Source organism: Lacerta agilis, chromosome 13 (genome assembly GCF_009819535.1).
Source record: "Lacerta agilis isolate rLacAgi1 chromosome 13, rLacAgi1.pri, whole genome shotgun sequence".
Lineage (NCBI taxonomy): Eukaryota > Metazoa > Chordata > Lepidosauria > Squamata > Lacertidae > Lacerta > Lacerta agilis.
In genome coordinates this window covers 18,515,094-18,537,374 of record NC_046324.1, presented here as the reverse complement: position 1 = coordinate 18,537,374, position 22,281 = coordinate 18,515,094, and the positions used below count along the sequence as shown (strand labels likewise).

General features: G+C 43.5%; 1 protein-coding gene across 1 annotated transcript in view; it reads left to right on the top strand.

The window, feature by feature from the left end:
- Positions 1 to 22,281, top strand: part of LOC117056935 (cytosolic carboxypeptidase 4-like) — a 189,573-nt gene continuing 167,292 nt past the window's right edge. Inside the window, exons 1-3 of the mRNA XM_033167634.1 lie at positions 1 to 85; positions 357 to 556; positions 2,789 to 2,965. Of these exons, the coding sequence (XP_033023525.1) occupies positions 1 to 85; positions 357 to 556; positions 2,789 to 2,965 (462 nt within the window). The remainder of the gene's footprint in view (positions 86 to 356; positions 557 to 2,788; positions 2,966 to 22,281) is intronic.

Genomic DNA, 22,281 nt, shown 5'->3' with positions numbered 1-22,281 from the left:
ATGGCGAGGGCGGCGCTGCCGGAGGGGTTAGAGGGTGGCTCCTCTGGCAGGGAGGAGGTTCTAGGCATGGTGCTGCATGGTGGAGGTGGGCGAGGGCGGCGCTGCCAGCGGGGAGGAGGCTCCAGGCGTGGTGCGGCATGGCGGAGGCAGATGAGGGCGGCGAGCTGATGCCGGGAAGCACCGCATCCAGCCTCTGCCTCTTCCCTGGCGCCCTCCAGAACTTGGCGCTGTGGTGCCCTGTGCCACTAGCCTCTATGGCTAAGACGCCCCTGGACGCAGACGCACTAAAGCATTTTTTTAAAAAAACAATCAAGACTCCTTGCACTCTGCTCTTCTCCCCATTTCTTCCCACCAAGGGACCCTGCCCTCTGCCTGCCCCATGGAGCCGACACGTCATGCGAGGCTGGGCATTGGCAGCAGCAGCTTCTTCTCCTCCCCACCTGCTCTCCAGCAGTCGAGCCGCCAGGGGGAAATAGGGGCATTCCGGGATAAAATCAGAATCCGGGATAGCTTTCGCAATTCTGGGACCATCTCTGGAAAATCAGGACACTTGGAGGTTATGTGGCAGCATTGTGTTTTAAAGGTTTGCTGTGAATGTGGCTTTGGGGCATATGCCCTTCTTAGTGCCTGCCCCCCATGATGGAACCATAGTTTGTGACAACAAAAGAAAATGCCTTTTTGGTACAGCCGTTGTGGCGCCCCTTACCCCATGCAGTGCATCTAGACCTCTACTTTGCTGTCTTTTGATGAATGGGTTAAGACTTTTCAAATTTCTTCCTGGAGGGTTTTGCTTTTCCAAGCAGATGAATTCTGTCCCCGCCCCCCTTTCCTGAACCTTCCTCTGTTTTATATTGCATTACATGATCGGTACTGTTGTTTTATGAAGAATTGTGATATTTTAATTGCTGAAAGCTGACCTGAGTAATGCATTGCATTAGAAGGGAAGATATAAATCCTTGAATGAATGAGTGAATTCAGGGCATTTGGCATATGGACAGCTTTAATGATAGTTCTGTTACAGTTTCTTAATCTGGACTTTAGTGTGTGTGCGTGTGCGCACACACACACTTACACATGTGCTTACAATGGTTATTCTAATGGTATTGTGTATTGTTTAAATTTGTTTTATTGCGTCATATATATAATAGTAAGTGTGCATGCACACGAAAGCTCATACCAAGAACAAACTTAGTTGGTCTCTAAGGTGCTACTGGAAGGATTTTTTTTATTTTTTTATTTTGTTGTGTGTGTGTGTTTGTGTGTATAGTATAAAGCTATATACAAGTCCAATAAATCCAATCACATCAATCATATCATTTATGGTATTTTTCCCATATGTTCAAAGTGTTTCCTGTACATTATCTCTTTAACTGTCAGGGATGTGTAAGAATTTTTTTTTCCTGGTTAGTTATGCCATACGTTTTCATTATTAAATGTTTAGTACATCCCATTACTCTTTTATTCTGTTGCTACTAATTCAGAACCAGATAATTGGTTTATGTAACTTCCATTCAGTGTTATTTTCCAACGATTTCAGTGGGAGATCTAGCCTGTCTTCTATTTCTTGTGATTTATTTTCATCCTGCTGGCATGATTTTTTTAAGCATTATGCTCCTCGCCCAGATTTCAGATAGATAGGACAAAAGCTCTCTATTTAGAAGAAGCAATTAAAAAGGTCCCCCCATCACAGCCTAATTGCTCTTTTCCTTGTCCTCTCTGTAACCTTTCTTGAGTCCCAGCAGCGCTATTGAAACACATTTGGGACTCCTTCATTTGAATTCCCATTCAATCCTATAAATAAAATGACTGAAGCCAATGGAGCTCCTTTGTTTTTGTATTTCATTCATTTTTTAAAACGATTGCAAACTTTTAGCAATTCTTACAACAGGGGCATCCGTCAGCAACATGAAGCCTCTGGACCAAACCTGGTTTCTTGAATGCTGCTGCCTGTTTCTTTAGTTGTCAGTCTGAAACTGAAAAGAGATGTGTAGAATGGAGTATCTGGGAAGAAGTATTTGCTGGCAGGCTACTCGGCTAGCTGTATGTTGAAAGCGGGGGCAGGACCGAGATACCATCATGCCCAGAGTAGTCATCCAGGAAAACCAGTTGCTGAACAGAGGGTTGCAACAATCCTGCAACAACCAATACAGATGGACAAAGACTGAGGTCAAGAGATACTGGTTTGCATAAGGACACCCAATGGGTTCATCACTGAGATAAGAGAAGAATATTGGAAGCTGCCTTATATCAAGCCAGATCATTAGTCCATCATGTTCAGTATTGCCTGCACTGGCAGGAAGTCACTCTGCAGGGTTTAAGACAGGGGACATTCACAGCCCTACCTGAAGATGCTGGGGATTGAACCTTGAACCTAGGACCCCTACAAGCCAAGAAGATGTTCTACCACTGAGCTATGACCAGTTCCCAGTTTTAAATTTGGGGGTATCCCAGATCACACCACAATCCCATAACCACTACATCACAGGTTTCATATATGCACTGTCATAGACAATGTGGTGTTGTGGTTAATTAGAACCTAGGAGAGCAGGGTTCACTCTCACTCAGCCATGATGTGACCTTGGACCAGTCACTGTCTCTTAGCTTAACCTACCTTACAGGGTTGTTGTGAGGATAAACTGGAGGAGAACAGAAGAACCCACAGGTGCTATTTTGAGCTGCTTGGAGGAAAAAAAAGTGGATGGAAAGGTAGATAAAATGTGGTAGGTTTATCCAACGATGAACACATTTAAATGATTATAGATTTATTGTGTGTGTGTATTTGTTGCAGACCCTGCCAAAGATCTTGGATAAAGTAGCTCCTGTATTTCTCATGAGCAGCTGCAGCTTCCTGGTAGAGAAGTCACGTGACTCGACAGCCCGGGTGGTGGTTTGGCGGGAAATAGGAGTGCAGAGGAGCTACACCATGGAAAGCACTTACTGCGGATGCAGCCATGGCCTCTACAAGGTACTGTGATGCTTGCTTGGAAAACAAATTTTGCGTGTAAGTCTTTCATCCTTCTTTATATACTATCCATGCAGGTGCCATTCTCTCTCTCTCTCTTTCAAAAAAGACCCACACAAAATCACTATCCAATCCCAACTACTTGTAGCTAACGTGATGATGTCATCAGACCATATAGCCAATCAGATCTGTGTGGCAGTGTCATTAAGGGTAAGCTGACCCTCACTGTGTGTGGAGGACGGAAAATAAAGACTGCAGACACTTCCACACCCCTTCCCTACCTGCAAACAGCACATAAAAGGAGACAGCAAAATACTCACAAACCTCAGGGTCAAAATTCATCAATGTACACTGTAAGTGTGGCCTCATCTGCACTGTACTTTTAAAGCAGTATCATGCTGCTTTGAACAGCTAAGGCTTCCCCACACTCTGGGAAGTGTAGTTTGTTAGCAGTGCTGAGAGTGTTTACTGTAGGAGATCTCTGTTCCCTTCAAAGAACTACAATCCCTCTTCACAGGGGACTCTGGGAATTGTAACTTTGTGAGGGGAATAAAGGTCTTCTAACAACTCAAAACACCCTTAAGGAACCACAGCTCCCAGGACTTTGAACTTTGGGAAGCCATGACTGATTAAAATGATATGACACTGCAGATGGGTTCGACTGTATAGGTGTATCTCATACCAGCAGCTGAAAAGAGAAGGTGAGGAATGACCTAAAACATTTTGATTGCTGAAGGAGAAATTCCAAATGGTGCTTCCAACCCATGATGAAAAATACAAGCATGAACTAAATTATGGAGTGATTGTTACTCTTTAAAACTACTTCAGTGTTTTTTTTCCTGAGATGGTAGGGCTGAGCCCTGAAAAAGACTTGGTTGTTTGCTTGAGGAACTGGGCATAGATCTTGCGTGCAGGAGAAAAAGAATTGGGGCCAAAGAATAAATGTTTCGTTGGTTATATTAACAAGGAGCACTTGTAATTTAATTAAAACCAAATCTCCAACCTTCAGAAGGGCAAACATTAGCTCTTGCAAACATATCCAGCTCATTCTTCTGATTAAATTACATGGAGGCTCATTCTGCTAGGATATATTGGACAGAAGTTTTCATAGTACACAATGGGCTGTGGGGTTAGGATTGCCACATCTGATCTCACCCGCCTGCCAGAAAAATTCTTAGGCCAAACAGCTGTGTGTTTCTTTGGCTTGATTCATTCCACTTATATCCTGCTCTTCTTCCAAAGAACTTTGAGCAGCTAACATTTTGTGGCCTCCCTATCTAGGCAGCTTATAATTGTACTGTGCTTATTGGTGCTTCAAGGGGAATGTAAGGTGAAGTGGTCTGTGGAAAGGCCAAGCGGGGGGAAGAATTTTGGTGAACCTTTGATGGAGGGATTTGGTGGTGCGTGGGTTGTGCTTACCACATTGAGTGTACATGGTGGCATGAGTATGGATGTAAGAGGGAAACATTTTCCATTCCCTCCTGTATTCAGCAGCGCTGTTTCCATTCACTGCAGTTCATCTGCCAAAAGCTATGTTCTTTGTCTGACTATCTGCTGTGGCAAAATTGCTCAACTTATGTAATTTATTGCACAAATTATGTAAGATATGTTGTCATTATATTTTTCCACTACGTTCATTTCATTGCAAAGGAAACACGGTGCAAATAGGGGGAAACTGTAGTCATTTATGTATCATTTGCAAACTGAAAGCAACAACAACAAGAGAGGATACTGATTGTATTTACTGGATTGATTTTTGTTCTGAAGGTGGGATGAATTATGAGCATTGGCACTTTCAGGTCCTGTTTCTGTTTTCATTGGAATTTTCTAACATCCTTAAGGGTGGGGCTCTTTTCACAAAGGCCTCAGTCACTGGCAGAGCTTCCAACAGTGATCATATCTCCTGATGTAGATCTTCACTTGCCCCTTCTTCCCTGGCTGGGTGGTAGGGGAGCACCATTCTGTGGTTTGCCTCAGGTGCCAAAATGTCTTGGGCCAGCCCTGGGGTGTGTGTGTGTGTGTGTGTGTCTTTTACATGGATAGAACATGAGCAACTGTACAAAGGCAAGAGTCACATTCATTGCTCTTCCCATGTTTGCTTTTAGATGTATCCAGAGCTGGCATGTGGCTTCTGGAAGGTTGTCCAAAAAGAAATGGAGCCCTCAGGCTAAAAAAGTTTCCTCAGCCTTGTCAGAGGCCTTCAGTTCATTTGCTGTACCGTTGTGAGTTCAGCATGTTCTTTAGGAATTCAACAGGTTCAGCCAGGCTGCCAGCCTGAATCATGGAAGTGTCCCCATTATGGGTTACACAGTGTAATAATGGAAGTACTAAAAACACAGGTTGGGGTATGAGTTTCAGCCAGGCATCACCAACCTGGTGCCCTTCAAGTGTTGTCTACAACTAAGTCTGCATGCTTTTAAGAATAAAAAGGAAACATTTCTCCCTATCCTAGTGCTGGTGTGTGTGTGTGTGTGTGTGTGTGTGTGTGTGTGTGTGTGTGTGTGTAAATACTGCCTTTTAGTCTTACAGAGCAGGCAGATCACTGATCTTAGTGCTGTGGTACTTATCACTAAGGTGGAAGAAAAAAAATCCTCCTGTCTTCCTGCTCTTTGAAGATCTTCTCAAAATAGAAGAGGGCTTCATTTCCTAACTGGATCAGGAGTGGGGCAGGGGGAGCCCTGACAGGCCACTTCTGGTGGCTTGGGAGGCTGGAAGTGGCCTCTGGGTTACCCACTCCTGCTTTAAGTACTCCTATTGGCCCAACAATGAACAATTTGAAGGCACCCTGATGTAATTCCATCCCTTGAAGATCAGCAGATTTGAGCCTCATCAGTGTTTGAGTGAGGAATTGCCTGAGAACCCAAGAGATTGCTCTGAGTTCCTTGGAGGAAGAAACACAGCGATGCAACACCATTATTTATCTCTACAAGGCATGTTCATTGGATGCAGCAAGTAAATAGATGGATGATTATTTAGCAATCAAATTTATGATCAGACTCAAGGGACCATGAAGCTCGTTACAAACTCCATAGAGTTGTCACTCCACGCATCAGTGAAGCGTAGCAAGGAGGAACCGAGCAGCTGTTCTAAGCGCACACAGAATTCCAGGACAACCGTGCGGGACAGAAACACAGGAGTATATATGAAGGGAATATTAGGGAGGGAAATGGGTTTGCTCTGCTTGGCTGGAACATACTAAACACATCCCACTTGTGAGAAAAGGGACAGCCATTTCCAAACCAACACCTGGAGTACATGGGTGGATGTTGCAAGAGGCTGTTTCTCAATGACCAAGAGCAAAAACATGAAGGGCCAGAAGTAAAGATGGGCTTAAGGAAGCTAATTCTCTCTTTTTATCTGAAGAAGTGTGCATGCACACGAAAGCTCATACCAAGAACAATCTTAGTTGGTCTCTAAGGTGCTACTGGAAGGAATTTTTAAATTTTATATTTTGTCTCTCTTTTTATGTTGCTCCAACATTGTTGGCCAAAAGAGCTTCTTAGTGCAAATTGTGAGAACATGAGTAGCTCTGACCTTTATGCCCAACCTCCAATCTCCCTCCTAAGCCAGGGACAGGCTCAAAACAGGAAATCTGGTTGGTTCCCCCACCATACAAGGGATGTAGAAAGGCCTTGCTTTGCATTCTGTCCTGCATTCTGCTTTGCATTCTGTCCTGTATTCTGCTTTGCATTCTATCCTGCATACAGCTTGCAGCTCTGTTTCCGTTCCACAGTTTGTGTGTTCAGCCAAAAACTATGTTATTTGTCTTGCTGTCCTCTGTGACAAAAGTATGTGACTTATGTAATGTACATAATTAATTAACTAAATTAGGTTGTCATTACATGATTCCATCCCATTCATTTCAGCACCAATGGGGGAGGGGAAGTAATGTACCGTTTTGTGGACCGAAAGAAACAATAACAACAAATACTGATAATTTTTGCTGGGTCAATTTCCATTCAGGACGTGGGAGAAATAAACGAACATTGGCAATTTCTGCTCCATTTTCACCAGACTTCTCTGACATTCCTACACCACACACACTTGATCAGAAGGCAATTCTCTAGCTATAACATCATTGAAATGGGAAGAAGGCCTATTAATTTCCATGAGGCTTATGGCTGAGGATTCTCTAGTGAGTTTGTTTGTTTATTTATTTATACTTTAAATTTCTATCTCCCCAATTCCTCTCGAAGGAAACCAGGGTGTCAAAGAACAAAAGATCAGAACAATGGATTATGTTGCCCAAAAGTATGCTGTTTTTTCCCCCTCCTAACTCTGCTACCCTTCAAGGCACTTGGAATCTGTAAAATCTGAGGCTGCTGCTTTTCCATGCCTCATGCTAGAGTCCTATGTTTATTGTGACCCATAGGTTACATCAAATGTTTATGCATTCTGTGCCACTCTGATCCTTTTGTCAGTCCTGTGATGGAACTAAGATTGCACTAAGCTGGACTCTGCAATGTAATAAAGCTTGCACCGTGGCCAAATATTCATATGGGAGATGCATGACTAACATGAGGAGACTTTGCTGTTCCTTCAGTTCAAAGTGGCTGTTTATTAGCTAAGGAACATAGAAGCTGCCAGGTTAAAGCATTGGTCCATGTATTGTCTATCCCAGGAAAGGAATACTGTGGTACCTCTGGTTACAGACACTTCAGGTTACAGACGCTTCAGGTTACAGATTTCGCTAACCCAGAAATAGTACCTTGGATTGAGAATTTTGCTTCAGGATGAGAACAGAAATCGTGCCGCAGTGGTGGGAGGCCCCATTAGCTAAAGTGGTACCTCAGGTTAAGAACAGTTTCAGGTTAATAACAGACCTCCAGAACGAATTAAGTTCTTAACCCGAGGTACCACTGTAGTGGACTTGTGGACCTCCAGATGTTGTTCAGCTACAACTGCTATCATCCCTGACCATTGCTGGCTGGTGCTGATGAGAGTTGGGAGTCCATCAACATATAGAGGACCAGAGGTTCCCTCTGCCTTCTAGTCCACAACAAGGAGATTCAAGCCTCTTTTCGAACACAAAGCATACTGGGTGACTGTGGGCTGGTCACCTCTTTCAGCCCAGCATACCTCACCGGACTGCTATGGTGGTAAAATGGATTGGGTGTGTGGGTGGGGGGAACCATTTATGCCACCACCCTGAGCTCTGTATAAGAAGGGTGGAATACAGAAGTGTAGAAAACCCTCATTTGACCTCATGTTTGAGTCACTATCATCATGACTGGCTCTCTGGAAAAACCTTCACATTCAAAGGATATGAATTTCAAAAGGCTCAGCTTTTGCATTTCTGTAGCATTGTCTGTATTTTCACTGCCATGGGCTAGAATGGATCACCATTACTCAATGGATAGCCTTTGCTGTTCTGTAGAATATCAGAAATATATCCACACTTATTTTCATTGTTCCTCCCAAGAACCCCAGAAGTGCCCTGCTGGATCAGGCCAATGGCCCATCTAGTCCAGCACTGTGTTCCCACCCTGGCCAACAGGATATCCATGAGAAGCCTACAAGCAGGATATGAGTGCAGGACGTGATTCCCAGAAACTGGTATTCAGGGGCATACTGCCTCCAACAGTGGAGGCAGAACCTAGCCATAATGGCTAGTAGCCACTGATAGCTGCACACTCCATCAATGTGGAGGGCCAGTTCATGGCATAACTGTTTCCAGATGCAGGATGGATGAGAAATCCTGTCCTAGCAACACGGTTTTCACTTGCATCCCTATGGTGTGCATAACATCTGGCTCAGTCCTGAGCTTCAAATTCGGTTGAAAGATTTCATGCCTAGCCCTGACCTGGTGTCAGACACTGGGTACTCATGGAAGAAACCAGACACTCCATAGGTCTAGGACTTTGTGTAGCAGGTTACAGAACTCCTGGTTGCATTAGAAAAACATCAGGAGAGCCTCACAGTCAATGGACCTTGTAGCCCAGCACCCTGTTCCCATGTTGACCAACCAGATGCTTTTGGGAAGCCCACAAGTATCAATACTTGCCCACTTGTGTTTTCCAGCAGCTGATATTCAGAGGTGTACTGCCTCTTGAGAGTGAAGGCAAGGCAAGGTTGCATGAACCCCAGAGAGTGCCCTGGCAATTCTACATGCGAGACATCATTTGGAAAGAGGGGGAAGGAAATCCTGCCCTTTTTTGTTCGGGTCCATAAGGAAGCAGATGAATTATAAAGCAGCATAAAAAAATCCACTCAGAACATATTGCAAATGATTTCGGTATGTTGGAAAGCTCAGCCTCAGTTGGATCATGAGGTTATTATTGTAAGGTCATCTTTTCATTTCCCCCCTTTCCTCTTTTTTTTCCTTTTTGTTTTGTTTTGTTTAGCACCACCATTTATCCAAAAGACGGAGGACACTTAAAACATGCCCAGGGGTGTATTTTTCCCTCTTCCGTCGTAAGAATATAAATATCTTTGCAGTTTCTCTGGTTCAGGCAGCTTTCAAGTAGTTCCAATCATTTCTCCCCCATACACCAAGTCTCTGATTTGTTAGTCCCAGAATGAAATATCATTTCTTAACGCTGACATTTATGTTGGAGCTACATAAGAGAACATAAAGCTATTACCTTCCAATAATTGATATTTTAATGCCTTATAACTTACTAGTAAAATGCCTTCCAAATGGTGGAAATATGTATGGAAGTGTCACTGTAAAGATGGGTTGTAACAAAGGAGCCGGGAGATATGCTTGTCCAAACCTCTATTTCCCAGAACCCTTTACCCACTTTTCTTTCCCAGGGATCCTGTTCTCCCCACTCTCAATCCCTTGGAACCCCCACTTCTGCATCTGCTACTCCATGTCCTCCATTTTCTCCTAAGAATCCATAAAAAGAATAAGGACGCCAAGAGGAGGCTGCTGGATCAGGCCAGCAGCCCATCTAACCCAGCATCCTGTTCTCACAGTGGCCAACCAGATGCCTATGAGAAGCCCACAAGCAGGACCTGAGTGCAACAACACCTCTTCCCTCCCATCAACTGGTATTTAGAGCCATGCACCCTCCAACAGTGGAGACAGAACATCTCCAGTGCAATCTTTAGCATATGCACCGCCGGGGTGCAAAGATCCGCCCAGCACCCTCAAATTTAGTTTAGCCCCTAAATTAACTTTTATTATGATGTAAGAGTTAATTTCATGTGCGTGGCACCGTTGAAAATGACAAGCACCATCATTGAGTCTGACAAGCGCCGCCGTTGTGAACGACAAGCGTCTTTGGTAAATGAGTGCACAAAGTTGAAAGCCCTTTAGTGAAACAGTAGGTATACATTTCGGTAATACCTAGGTATATATGTATTTTGTTTTTCTAGCTTGATCAAAAGTATTTATTATTTCACAACAGGTAGATAGTTAAGAGCTTAGGTGGCTTCAGTGGCGGGCACCTGGCACCCCCCCAGAATTTGGGGCCTGTGTGCCCTGCACCCCTTGCACCCCTGGGTAAAGACAGCCCTGAACATATCCCTCAGGATTAGTAGCTATTGAGAGCCTTCTCCCCCATGAATTCGTCTAATACTCTTTTAAAGTCATCCAAGTTGGTGGTCACCACTGGCTGTTGTAGACTGAATCCCATCACTTAACTCAAATATTTCCCACCAGTGCTGTGCTGGTTGTTGCACTGTGCTGAATGCCCACATTCATCCTTTTGCTCCTGGAGCTACTTGGTATGATGGATATTGTTCCTTTGCTTATTTCAAAGAAGTAAGCTAGCTATGCAAACAGACGTGAGAATGAGGGATTTGAGCACTAGCTGTTATAAATACTAGAAATTAGTACAATTCGCCTATGCTTTTTCTCAGGAGAAGGGACAGTCAAGAGGCTCTGGATCCCTTCCAGAAATGAAAGGCTGCTGGTTCTCCAAAACATAACTTATTATCTCCTCTCATCCATCTTTCTGACAATTCCTTCTCAACACCAGCACTGACTATGCAGTTCAGAAGGAGACAGTGGTCAGACTCATCAAAAGCATGGAGGCCAGGTCCTTCAAACGGAAGAGCCAGGCTGGATCAGAGCCAAGATTCATCTAATCCACAGTCTGTTCCCACAGTCGCCATCCAGATGCCTATGGGAAGTCTGGAAGCAGGACATTCGCACAAGAGCATTTATTTAATACAATTTGTATACTGCTTGATTGTTAAAAACAAAACTTTAAAGCAGCTTACATTCTTTTGGGGAAGGAGATGCTGTTTCTCCTCCCCACCCTGCCTCCTAACCACATGCTTAATTTTTTAAAAACCCTAATTAAACATATAGTTTTGAGGTGGATGCAGGTGGAAGAGACACATTCCACTTTGCATTTGGACCAGTTCAGTTTCTGGTTATGCTTAGTCTGATGCACAGCCCTACTATTTATGCTCTTCTTACTCAGAGATGTGGGACATTGTTGTATAAAACTTCTCTGTTGTTAGTTCAAGGGAAAATAAAATAGGTATATGGAAAGGAGAATTCCCTGGATGCCAAGACCCAGGTTTGGGGCAAATACTCTTTGGTGAGAGAACCCCAGCAGAGATTTAAAACCACAAAATATGCAGCAAAGTAGAGTGTGGAAATATACACTGTTGTGGGTTCCAAAACTTCCCTCTTCCCCTAGCATAGAAAAAGACCAGATGTTTGGCATGTTAAAATTGGTTTACTTACAAACCCTTCAAGGTCTGGTTCATGTGCCTTCCCATACAGCATTCAGAAAAAAGTTGCACAGGCAGTAAAACTTGGCTTATTTACAGTGGTAAAAGTTATTAAAGTATTGGTATAAGAACTCAAGAGAGGCTTGTTAGAACCATGTGATCAGAACTAAAACAACTGGCACAGACCTACTCACATATTGAGCTTCTCTGGTAGACTAAGGTACAACAATATGATTGATATAGGTGAGGGGGAGTGACCTCACTAACCCTGGCAGGACAGCTCACTCTATGGTGTTAACCCCTTCATTAATTAGACATAAGCATGTTGGTTATATGAGGCTGGTTATCCCATAGTTAGCATCTGGTGAATGTTACTCAGTTTGTTTTTAATGCCATTTCATCTTGGTAAAACGGCAAAATGCCAGCTTTAATTCTCAAAACCCAAACACTGGCTTTACAAAGAAATTGACCAGCTTGCAAATATTGCTGCATCTGCTGAAAATAAACCACTATGGGGCCAGCATTGACCCTGAAAGCTTCAGTCTATTTATTGATGGTGGGCTTGATCCAGCAGAGCTTTGCAGTTAAAAAAGAAGAAGTCAAAAACACTGCAGAGACCTGGTACCAGGCTACAGTGGTAAGAAATTGTATGTAAATACTTGAGAGCAAAATGCTGGGAAGGGGGGGGGGTACTGTGTGCTGATTGCCACCCAGGGAAGTGATGTGTAAAAAGCAAAATGGGAACATTTATGAAATACATATGTTCCTGGATTGCTTTTCATGCCTGTCCTGGAAAGGCAAAGGGCTGCTACCCATGCACTTCCAGAAAGGATTATTTGGAAAGCAAATGTGTTACTACTAGTAATAATAATGAACCCCAACTTGGGAGAAAGGTGGGATATAAATATATTAAATTAAACAAATCTACTATATATTTTGGAAAGTGGTTTGTTTGCTTGCTTGTTTGTTCTCTATAAGTACCGACAAGTCTTGAGCTATTGTCATCAAACTTGACAGAAGAGTTCCCAAGGTGGGGGCAGTGCTCTTTGGCAGTGTTTGTATGTTGGCCACCATTTTGAATCAAGATGGCAGACTGAAACATGGCTTTGGTGTGACATAGGTTTGGGTATCTCCCTACAGGCGAATATAAGAATCCACCCAGCTGCTCACCTGCCAGGCAGCAAGCCAATAAACAAGCAAACAGTGCCATTTATGGCTGGAGAACCTGTGGACCTCCAGATGTTGCTGGATTCCAACTCCCTGCAGCTGCAGACAGAAGGGCCAATAGGGATGAAGGAAGTTCAACATCTGGAAGGCCACGGGTTCTCCATCACTTGTGTAAACAATGGTTTTTATGTTTACCCCAGGAACTAAGAACCACCAAGAGGTTATGTGGCATCTTTGTTGGAGCAAGGCACACAATTCTAGCTATGTTTTGCCCCCCAAGGAAAGGTCTGTCACTGTATCTTTGCATCATTTGTGATCATCTTTGGGTGTCAGTGAATCCTAGGTGGTAATCCTAAGCAGTAAGGAGTAAGACAGTGGGACTTACTAGAGAGTAATGGACGGAGCAATCCTGAGAACACTTCAGCCTGAAGAGCACTTCTTATGCAGTTCAAAGCAGCTTCTCCCCATAGCTTCCTCTGCAGTGGGAAATAACACAAGAAGTGACATCTTCCTCACCAAGGATCCTGGGATTTGCATTCTCAGCCTATATCCCCAGGAGGAAAAACACGTGGGAGCGACTGCTGCTGCCTTTGCTGTCATTTCCCTCCATAATATGCTATTTTATTTTATTTTTGCCTTTGGGGAAGGTGCAGGAGATGGCAGCAGTGGATACCTGCTGCCATCTCCTTTCAGGTGTTCATTTCAGGTGTTCAAAGCCAGCGGGGGGTGGGGAGGTGGGGTTAGAACCCACAAGGCTTTTCAAGTGCTTGCATGGAATATCCAAAAAGCCGTGACAAGCTTTAGAGAGAATGAGAAGGTGATCAGTCATCCCTATGAAGGAGTAAATTCTGCAATCTGAGCCCCACTTACCCGGGAGTAAGCCACACTCAATTCAATATGATGTACTTTTTAGCGGACGTGGATAGGATTGCACTGTGTAAGCCCTGTTGCGACAAGCAGGGCATATTTCTGAATGACCAAGCGTAGGGTCAAGCTGTGGGTCTACAAATCCTGTGCACTCTTATACACAAAGGAAATATGCCCCCTTGAACTTATAAGGATTGTGCTTCATAAGTTCTAGCCTGCTTTCTCTCCATTAGTCTAGCCCCTGGTTGTCTTTGATAGTCTACTCCTCCATACCTAGTTATTTGCATTCATACCAGATGTTTCTCCCCCTTCTCTTTCTTCTCCTCCCCTCTCTTAAAAATGCGCCTGAACCTTTCATTCCCCTTCCTAGACCAAATTCATCATGTGGCGACTCTTGCCGCTTGTGTATAGCTTGACTTTTGGTTCCAAGTGAAGGGAAAGTTGTCAATTTAGAATTCAAAAATTAGAATCCCATTTTTTAAATTTTTTGTGGGGGGGGGTGGATAGAGATTATGTCAAAAGTGTGAAAATGGCACAGTTTGATGTTGGCGATATTCTAATAAGAAAAAAGAGTGGACCCCCCCCCGCACCCCTCCCTGGCTCATTTTAAAGTCATTTTGCTCCAAATTGCTGAAAATTAAATCGCAACACTCGGTTGATCTCTGCTGAGTTGCCCTGCCTGTGTGTCTGATCAATGGAAATGCAATAAGCCAGCTGCCCTTAAGGAGCAGGAACACAAAACCAAAGAAACTATTGATCTCATGCAAGGTTTTATTCTACTGAAGGAAAAGGAAGAAAACTCTCTCCCACACACACCCTGTTTGCTGTTCACCTCTGATTGAGTCATACAGCCAAGTGTTTCTCTGCTGAAAGAGATACTGAGGGCAGAGGCTAGAATGCCCTTACTCCCTCGGCTTGAAAGTGGCAAAAACAATCAGAAAGGAACCTGTTTGCAAGGTCAGGGAAATGGTCCTCCTGTCCCCATCTGCCCAAAGGCTGACGACATGATGAGGTTGTTACCAAAGGCAACACCTGGTCTTCCTTACTGAATTATTAGGGCAACAAATCTCTGAAGTCTCTTGTCTTCTGTCTTCACTTTTGCTACCTGGAACGGTTTGCAGCAGGAGACACTTCGCTAGTGATGGCAGAACCACGACCTCTTGTGATCGGTTGTTGGTATTTTTATAAGCCACCTCTGTCTTGGTTCATGCCTCATTGTGCTGGCCCCAAGGGTTTGTCCATGAAGCGAGGTCCAAGTCCAGTCCTGGGTCTAGGGGTCCAAAGGAGGTCAGTCCGGCGGGGAGCGAGGCAGGGAGCAGGTCAAGGTCCAAGGCAGGTTCAGGCACAAGGTTGCAGGTTGAGCACACGCTTGCAACTAAGTTGCTCACCCAACTTGGGCTGGGTCTGGCTGGCTTTTATCTGGCCCTATGCTTAGGGCGGTCCCGATTCTCCGGAGACTCGCCTCTCCTCCGGGCCTGGAGGCGAGCACTCCTCCTGCAGACACTTAACTCCCTTCGCCTCTCTGCCCTGAGCCTCTGTAGCTCAGGAGAGGCTGGTGGGTTACAGGACCCAGGGGATGCCTCAGCTTCCTCTGAAGAGGCTGGGAGTGGAGCACCTGCAGGCAATGGGTCCTCCCTCCCATCAGGAGCCAGAGCAGACTCTGCTGATGCCTGCACCTGGGGATCCAGCACAGGTGGGGATCCTTCAGGCTCAAGCCCTGGCCCCGGCTCAGCTGGTTCTGGAGGCAGGGAATCCTGTGCAGGCTGGGATCCCTCAGGTTCAGCATCAGAGTCTGACTCCCAGGCCATCACACTCATAAGGGCAGAAGCAGGGAGCCTTTTTCTATACAAGGTCCACCATTCTTCCTGGTGTGTGAAGTGGCATACATGGCCAGAGGCAAAAGCGAATGGAATAATATTTGAACATTTTACCTTTGTGCAGAAGGCTTGTTTCTGGGAAGAAGAATGCACAATGGTTTTTTCCCCACGTTTTCGAAAATATAAAATCCAGCTATTATCCAGATCTGTCACCATCCCAAGACTGCCTTACACCGGCTCAATTTGACATCCACTTTCCAAGGTCTCAGATAGAGGTCCATCAAGTCACCTGCTCTTTGATCACGGAGATGTTAATCAAATCACCCACTTAGCAGCATTTGTTTGGCTGGTCCCAATTGAACTTGGGACCTTTTGCATGCAAAACATGTTCTCTGCCACTGAGCTAAGAAATATGGGCCTTTGGTCAGATTCTGCAGAGGAGATGAATTGTACCTTCATCATATATCATCTCCAACCAAGGGGAGAGTTTCTAGAGTACATTCCTCCCTCGCTTCTCAGGTGCCCAATACTCATATCCATATTGCCGTCCAATTCCAGACCACTCCATTGTCCAGTGCCCCCTTCCACTGTTGCATTGCCCTGTGGATCATTGAACATACCTTTGTATTAAGCTACCTTTTAGGATGCTGGAATGGAATTTTGCCCAAAGTCTCCAGGCCTTGAAGAAAGTGATTGACAACAAAGTATAGGTACGTTTCAGATCAAGCTATGAACGGATTACTCTCAGCAACAGGGAACAACAAAAATGAGTTTAAAAATGATTACAGATACTACTCTGGCCTCTTTTGAAGTGGATTTTACTTGTGATATGGATTTCTCTTTAAAGAGAGCCTTTGGGAGAATGGAAAGGAGAGAGTTTCCACTGCCTACTGTAATTTTTTCTAATGGAGGGAGCTAAACAGATCTGATTTTCTCTTCAGCTTGGTCTGAGACACGGAGATAGATCATAGAAACAACTGGTGCCAGTGATGGCAACATAGGGGGAGCATGATAGCTATCAGGTTTCTTCTGAGACATCACTAGTAGTCCTCTGAAATTTTAAGGACAACTTGAAAGCATCTGGTAGTGACATTCCAAACAGCTGACATTTTTATCACAAAGGCTTCCCATCTGAATAGCGTTAGTCAGACAGTTCACTCCTCACAAGTGAGTGAAGCAAAGAGAAGGTTAGGATTGAACAGGTGCTCTCTCGGGACTCAAGGACACCATCAGCTGCCTTTAGACAACTGCTCCTTAATTGACAGTCATTTCTGACTTGAATACACGGAACAAGTTGCGGCATAGTTGAGTTGAAAGCAGGAGAGCCCTGGAATAATTAGAGGGCCATGCTTTGTTTTATTTCATGGGAAAAACCAGTAGCATGGTCCTCAAGTTTGCACCCAAGTGAAGTGTCGAGAGATCTGAGTACCAATTGCATATTCTGGAAACAGTTGAAAAGCTTTCCCCACATAGTTCATCCACATTGACTGATTATTCCCATAGGAAGTATTTCTCTTGAGGGCCTAAAAATCCATCAATAGAGGTATAATTTTATGCAAGTTGATGGAGTGGCAGTCACAGACTCTCCCTGTCTCCATAAGCAATGTCTTCTTCTTCTTCTTCTTCTTCTTCTTCTTCTTCTTCTTCTTCTTCTTCTTCTTCTTCTTATCATAGAGTTGGAAGAGACCACAAGGGCCATCCAGTCCAACCCCCTGCCAAGCAGGAAACACCATCAAAGCATTCCTGACAGATGGCTGTCAAGCCTCTGCTTAAAGACCTCCAAAGAAGGAGACTCCACCACACTCCTTGGTAGCAATTTCCACTGCCGAGCAGCTCTCACTGTCAGGAAGTTCTTCCTAATGTTTAGGTGGAATCTTCTTTCTTGTAGTTTGAACCCATTGCTCCATGTCCCCTTCTCTGGAGCAGCAGAAAACAACCTTTCACCCTCCTCTATATGACATCCTTTTATATATTTGAACATGGCTATTATATCACCCCTTAACCTTCTCTTCTCCAGGCTAAACATACCCAGCTCCCTAAGCCGTTCCTCATAACTTCTCCTCCTCATTATTTCACACCAAGAAACTCAAAAGGCAACAGCAAAGAGCTTAATAGAATAGTATCTCCTCTTTATTAAAAAATATATGTACCAGGGCTAGTTTGGAATGGAAGGCCACATTCCTTAAACAGGACAGGCTTCTTGTCTCTTTTCAGGAGGTAAGCACAGGAGCTGGCTGCTTGTCAACTGCCAAGTGGTGGTCCATCTGCTAAGGTACCCCATGGCGCCGTCTTTGGAGAAAGGATTCCCCTGGCACATGCTCAGGTGGATTTCAGCTGTCACTCATCCCATCTGCTCCCATATCCCATGTTGATGGATTCTGGCATTAGGTGCTGGAGGAATACACTGTTGTGCTCAGACTTATAATGCTAGTGGAAGTAGCGCAGTAGAGACTTTAAAGGAATAAAATGGCCCATTTAGTCCTTCTACCACCATGCCAAGCTTGATGTAGCCTCAGTGCATTTAGGAACAGATGGCACTGGGGTTTTCTGAAAATCTTGACATTGAGCTTATTGCCACAGGAGTGTAGTGGAGTCTACTTCTTTGGAGGTCTTTAAGCGGAGGCTTGACAACCATCTGTCAGGAATGCTTTGATGGTGTTTCCTGCTTGGCAGAGGGTTGGACTGGATGGCCCTTGTGGTCTCTTCCAACTCTATGATTCTATGATTCTAGGTTTTCTTTCTTCTAATTCCAATCTTGCTCCTTGATCTCACTGAGGGTTTTTTTTTTAAAAAACTTGTTCTGCTAAAAATATATCATCAACATAATTTAGGTGCATTGTTTTGTGTATTATATACACTTTATTATGTTATAATAGTACATGCTTATTGTATACTTCTACACTCCAGGTTTCCTAACATGAAAAGCACATAAACAGATAATGCAACAATCCATATAACTCTATAAAAATATACAGCTTTTATACATCTAATCACATATTATTTTGCACATGATTAATTATATGTCTCTCTGTGTGTGTATGTTTGTGCATAAACTGTTCCCCATACCACTTTATATTTGAAAATAATAATAATAATTATTATTGCCCCTCTGCAGTAACATCTCCCAAATTTGTCACAAAATGAATGCCTAGTTAAAAAAATAATAATTCTTGGCAGCATTAAGCATAACTTACAAGTAGCTGATTTACTCACCTCCATCTAGGACAGTACTGCATCATACTAACAGCAAGATAATCCCTCCCTGCCTCCCTTTCACTCAGGTAGGGCCTTACTTTGTACTGGTTCAGTCTCTCACATTGAGTGGTACCTGCAACTTTGCAACGTGTTAAAAACATTACAATTCAGACTCTCACTCTGGGCACCAAACACACAGTTTCAATTCCCACCCAATAATACATTTACTCACTGCCTTCTGCTGAATCACAAATTCTTGTGCTTCTAGAAAACCCAGAGACAACTCCCTTTGGGGTCACGCCATCAGGGTTGCCCGTAAGCAGCATCCCTCTTATCTAATCTGTGGACATGAAGACAAGTCAGTTAGCTGCAGAAGTTTCCACTCTCCTCCTGCTCTGGAATCAGCAATGACATCCTGGCTGGCAGGACGACTGGGAACATGGTAGGCCATCCCTTGTCCTGGGAATCCTTACCAGCAGCAACAATAAACAGCAAATCCAATCAATGACATCTCAGAGGTGAGGCTGCAGTGTGGTGACAACTCATTGCTAGATGCAAGAGGTGGTTTGCTGCTGGTAAAGATCAGTTCAGTTGAAATGGCCAAATTCCATGTATAAATCTATTTAAAATAGATTCTTCCTCCATCCCTATGAACAAAAAAGGGCATGGGCTGCAATCCTACACAGAACTGAAGCAAAATGGCAAGGGACAAGAATCCTTCAGCTAAGTTTGTGGTTGGATTTGGTTGTGTTTTTAAAGACAACATCAGGTGTGGAATTATTTGTCTCCATCATGACCAAAGCCTATCGAAATCAATGGAAGCAGCCTCATATGTTTCAAGCAGGTCATAAGTCACAACCAACTTTAGCCGGATTGTGACCACTGGATTTAGCAAGTCAGCCTATGTAATCAAGGGACTAGATGTTTGTTTTCAAAAATTATTTCAAAGTGTAACTTCAAAAGGTACAATTTGAACATTTTCCAATGCAAAATTTATTTACTTTTAAGGTGGTGATAATAGGCATTATCCAACATTAATCCTATTCAGAGCATACCCATTGGAATGAAATTATCTCAATTCTATTTGTTTAACTGGGTCTACTCTGCCATCATCACTAAATAAATAAATAAATCTTTTTAAAATACAAATTTCATAATCAAAAAGAGAAGGGGGAATGGGGAGTGGAGAAATCCCTGCTGCATAGAGCTTCATAATCCAACCTTTTCAAATATGTGAGCATTTTTTTTAATCTTGAAACTGTAAGCATGCTTATAATGAATCTTATGGATGTTTACTCAAAAGTAAGTCCCAATTGAACATATTATGGAGGAGGTGTGTAAAGGACCACAACTTTTAATAGAAATAGGTTTCATCCAAATCGAAGGAGCTTACTTCCATGAAAATAACTTTAGAATCAGGCATGTCTATTTTATAATGGCTTTGAATATGAGGCAGAAGCCCCTTTATATCAGTCCCAGTAACAAAATAGTGTGCTTAAAATTTCTAGAATATTTGTAAACAAAGAGAAACTGCTGGGGCCGATTTAATCAAGGTTGGAGAGATTTATTTGAAACTACTGTTGTTACAGGAGAGAACCCACCTTGGTTTATTTTGCCTTGCTTTGTTTATTTCCTCTGGGATACTGGGACCAAAATTTAATATCTAGTTTTATTCAAAATTGCATTAGGAGTGAATATAGAGCTGTGACTTGGGAGAAAATTACCAGGAAGCTTTCTATCTTACAATGATCTGTGCATGGGCAAGAAGGTTGAAACAAGGTCTGTCGGAAATAGTGCTTGGACCACCATGTTTTCTCACCGTGAAAAGAAGTCTGTGCAAGGACAGCCAAGAAGAGAGGGAGGGGGTATGACCAGAGAAACAAGGCACGACGATGAGCAAAGACTCTTTCACCTGCTTAGGATTCATTTCAGCTGAGCAAGAGAGTAAGAGAGTTATGTCGTAGCTCAGTGGTACAGCACCTGCAGAAAGTCCCAAATTAAATCCCTGGCATTTCCAGGTAGGATTGGGGGAGACTCCTGTCTGAAACTCTGAAGAGCCAATCAATGTTTTCGATACTGAGCTAGATGGACCAATGATCTGACTTTATATGTGGCAGTTTCCTATGTTACCATGGAAGCCAAAGACCTACAGGTATAGGGCAGTATACACATTTAATTAAGAATAAGAATAAAAATAAAAATGAAAGGCTTTAGGAAGAGGTGAGTTTGGAGAATGGATGAGACAGAGAGGCATCATATTGCTGCCCTAAAAGCATGAGGAGTATCAAAGGGTAAAACATATTGTTTAAAAGCTTATGAGGTCTTTGGGCATCTGAGGATGGTACAGTTGGGAGACCAAAGGTCATGGAGAATATTAGGACTGAGAAATTGGATGGGGTAAAGCCATAGAGAGCTATGGAATCCGAGACAAACTGTTCTTTTCATTTTCCATCTTGCGTCAACACTTGACCTTTCCTTGCCCTTTCTGAACGACTAGGCTTGCAAATTGAATTTTGAATCGGAGCCTAGAAGACAAGTGGATGATGCATCATCTCGGCCTGTCTTATGTAACATACAAATGTTACAACAAGGGGAGAAATGGCTTTGGACCACAGATTGTAAAGACAGCTTGGATTTTGGAAGCAACATCAAAGTCCTCTCCATGTGGAATCCTAGGACCTCTGTTTCTCTTGCTCCATTAGCAAAAGGCCTGGCTCCCCCTTTAGTGGGAATGGCACATCTTAAATCAGTTATTTCCCCTTCGCTGCTGACAGGTTTTTGGGCATCACCCAGCCTGTAACTGGAGAATAAGCCCTACACCATATGGTTAAATTACAGCATACAAGCCCTACAATGACAAGGATGAGATCAGAATAGAATAGATCTGAATCTGTGGAGGTGGGAGTCATCCAGTGCTTTTCAGGTCCATCATTCTTGGCTGGGGTTGAGCAAATTCAAACTACCCTTCTGTCTGCTATGTTGGAATAATTTCCACAGATCTGCTATTAGCTTTTTGTGTGTGTGGTGGGGGACAGCATCTAAATACCTTATTTCTAGTGTGTCTCCTACAAACACTCCCATTTACTCATTAAGGAATAATGATGTTACATGTTGCAAACAAAGGAGACCGCAAAAAAAAAAAAAAATTAATGCATTGAAACAGAAGTGTCTCCTTGGGATTGGAAGGGTTTTCTATAAGTTTCATCCAGGAATACAGAGTGTTTCTGAAAAAGCACCAGTGACCTTCCAGTGATCTCAGGGCTTGTTCCTCCAGGATCCCTTTTCACCCTAACGTGATCACTGTCTTGCTTTTCTCCCCATGGGTTTCAAAACAATCTGTAAGTTTCAGAAATATCAGGTTGGAGTTGGTCTGGAAGATGGTCTCCACAGTGGGTGGAAAGGGATTAGAAGATGTTACCCCACAGGCTGGTGTGTTATTGTGGGTGTGTTCTGCAACATGTTTGTGACACAATAATAATGCTTTGGTGGTGGTTTTATTTGGCTGTATTAGTTGTTCTGTGATGCTTCCTAATTCAGCCACATTATTGCTGTCCGAAGGCACTATAGCTCAACAAAAATGGAACAAAAGTAAACCAGAATGCTAGGTTAGCTTACTTGCATTGTTTTTGTATGGATTTA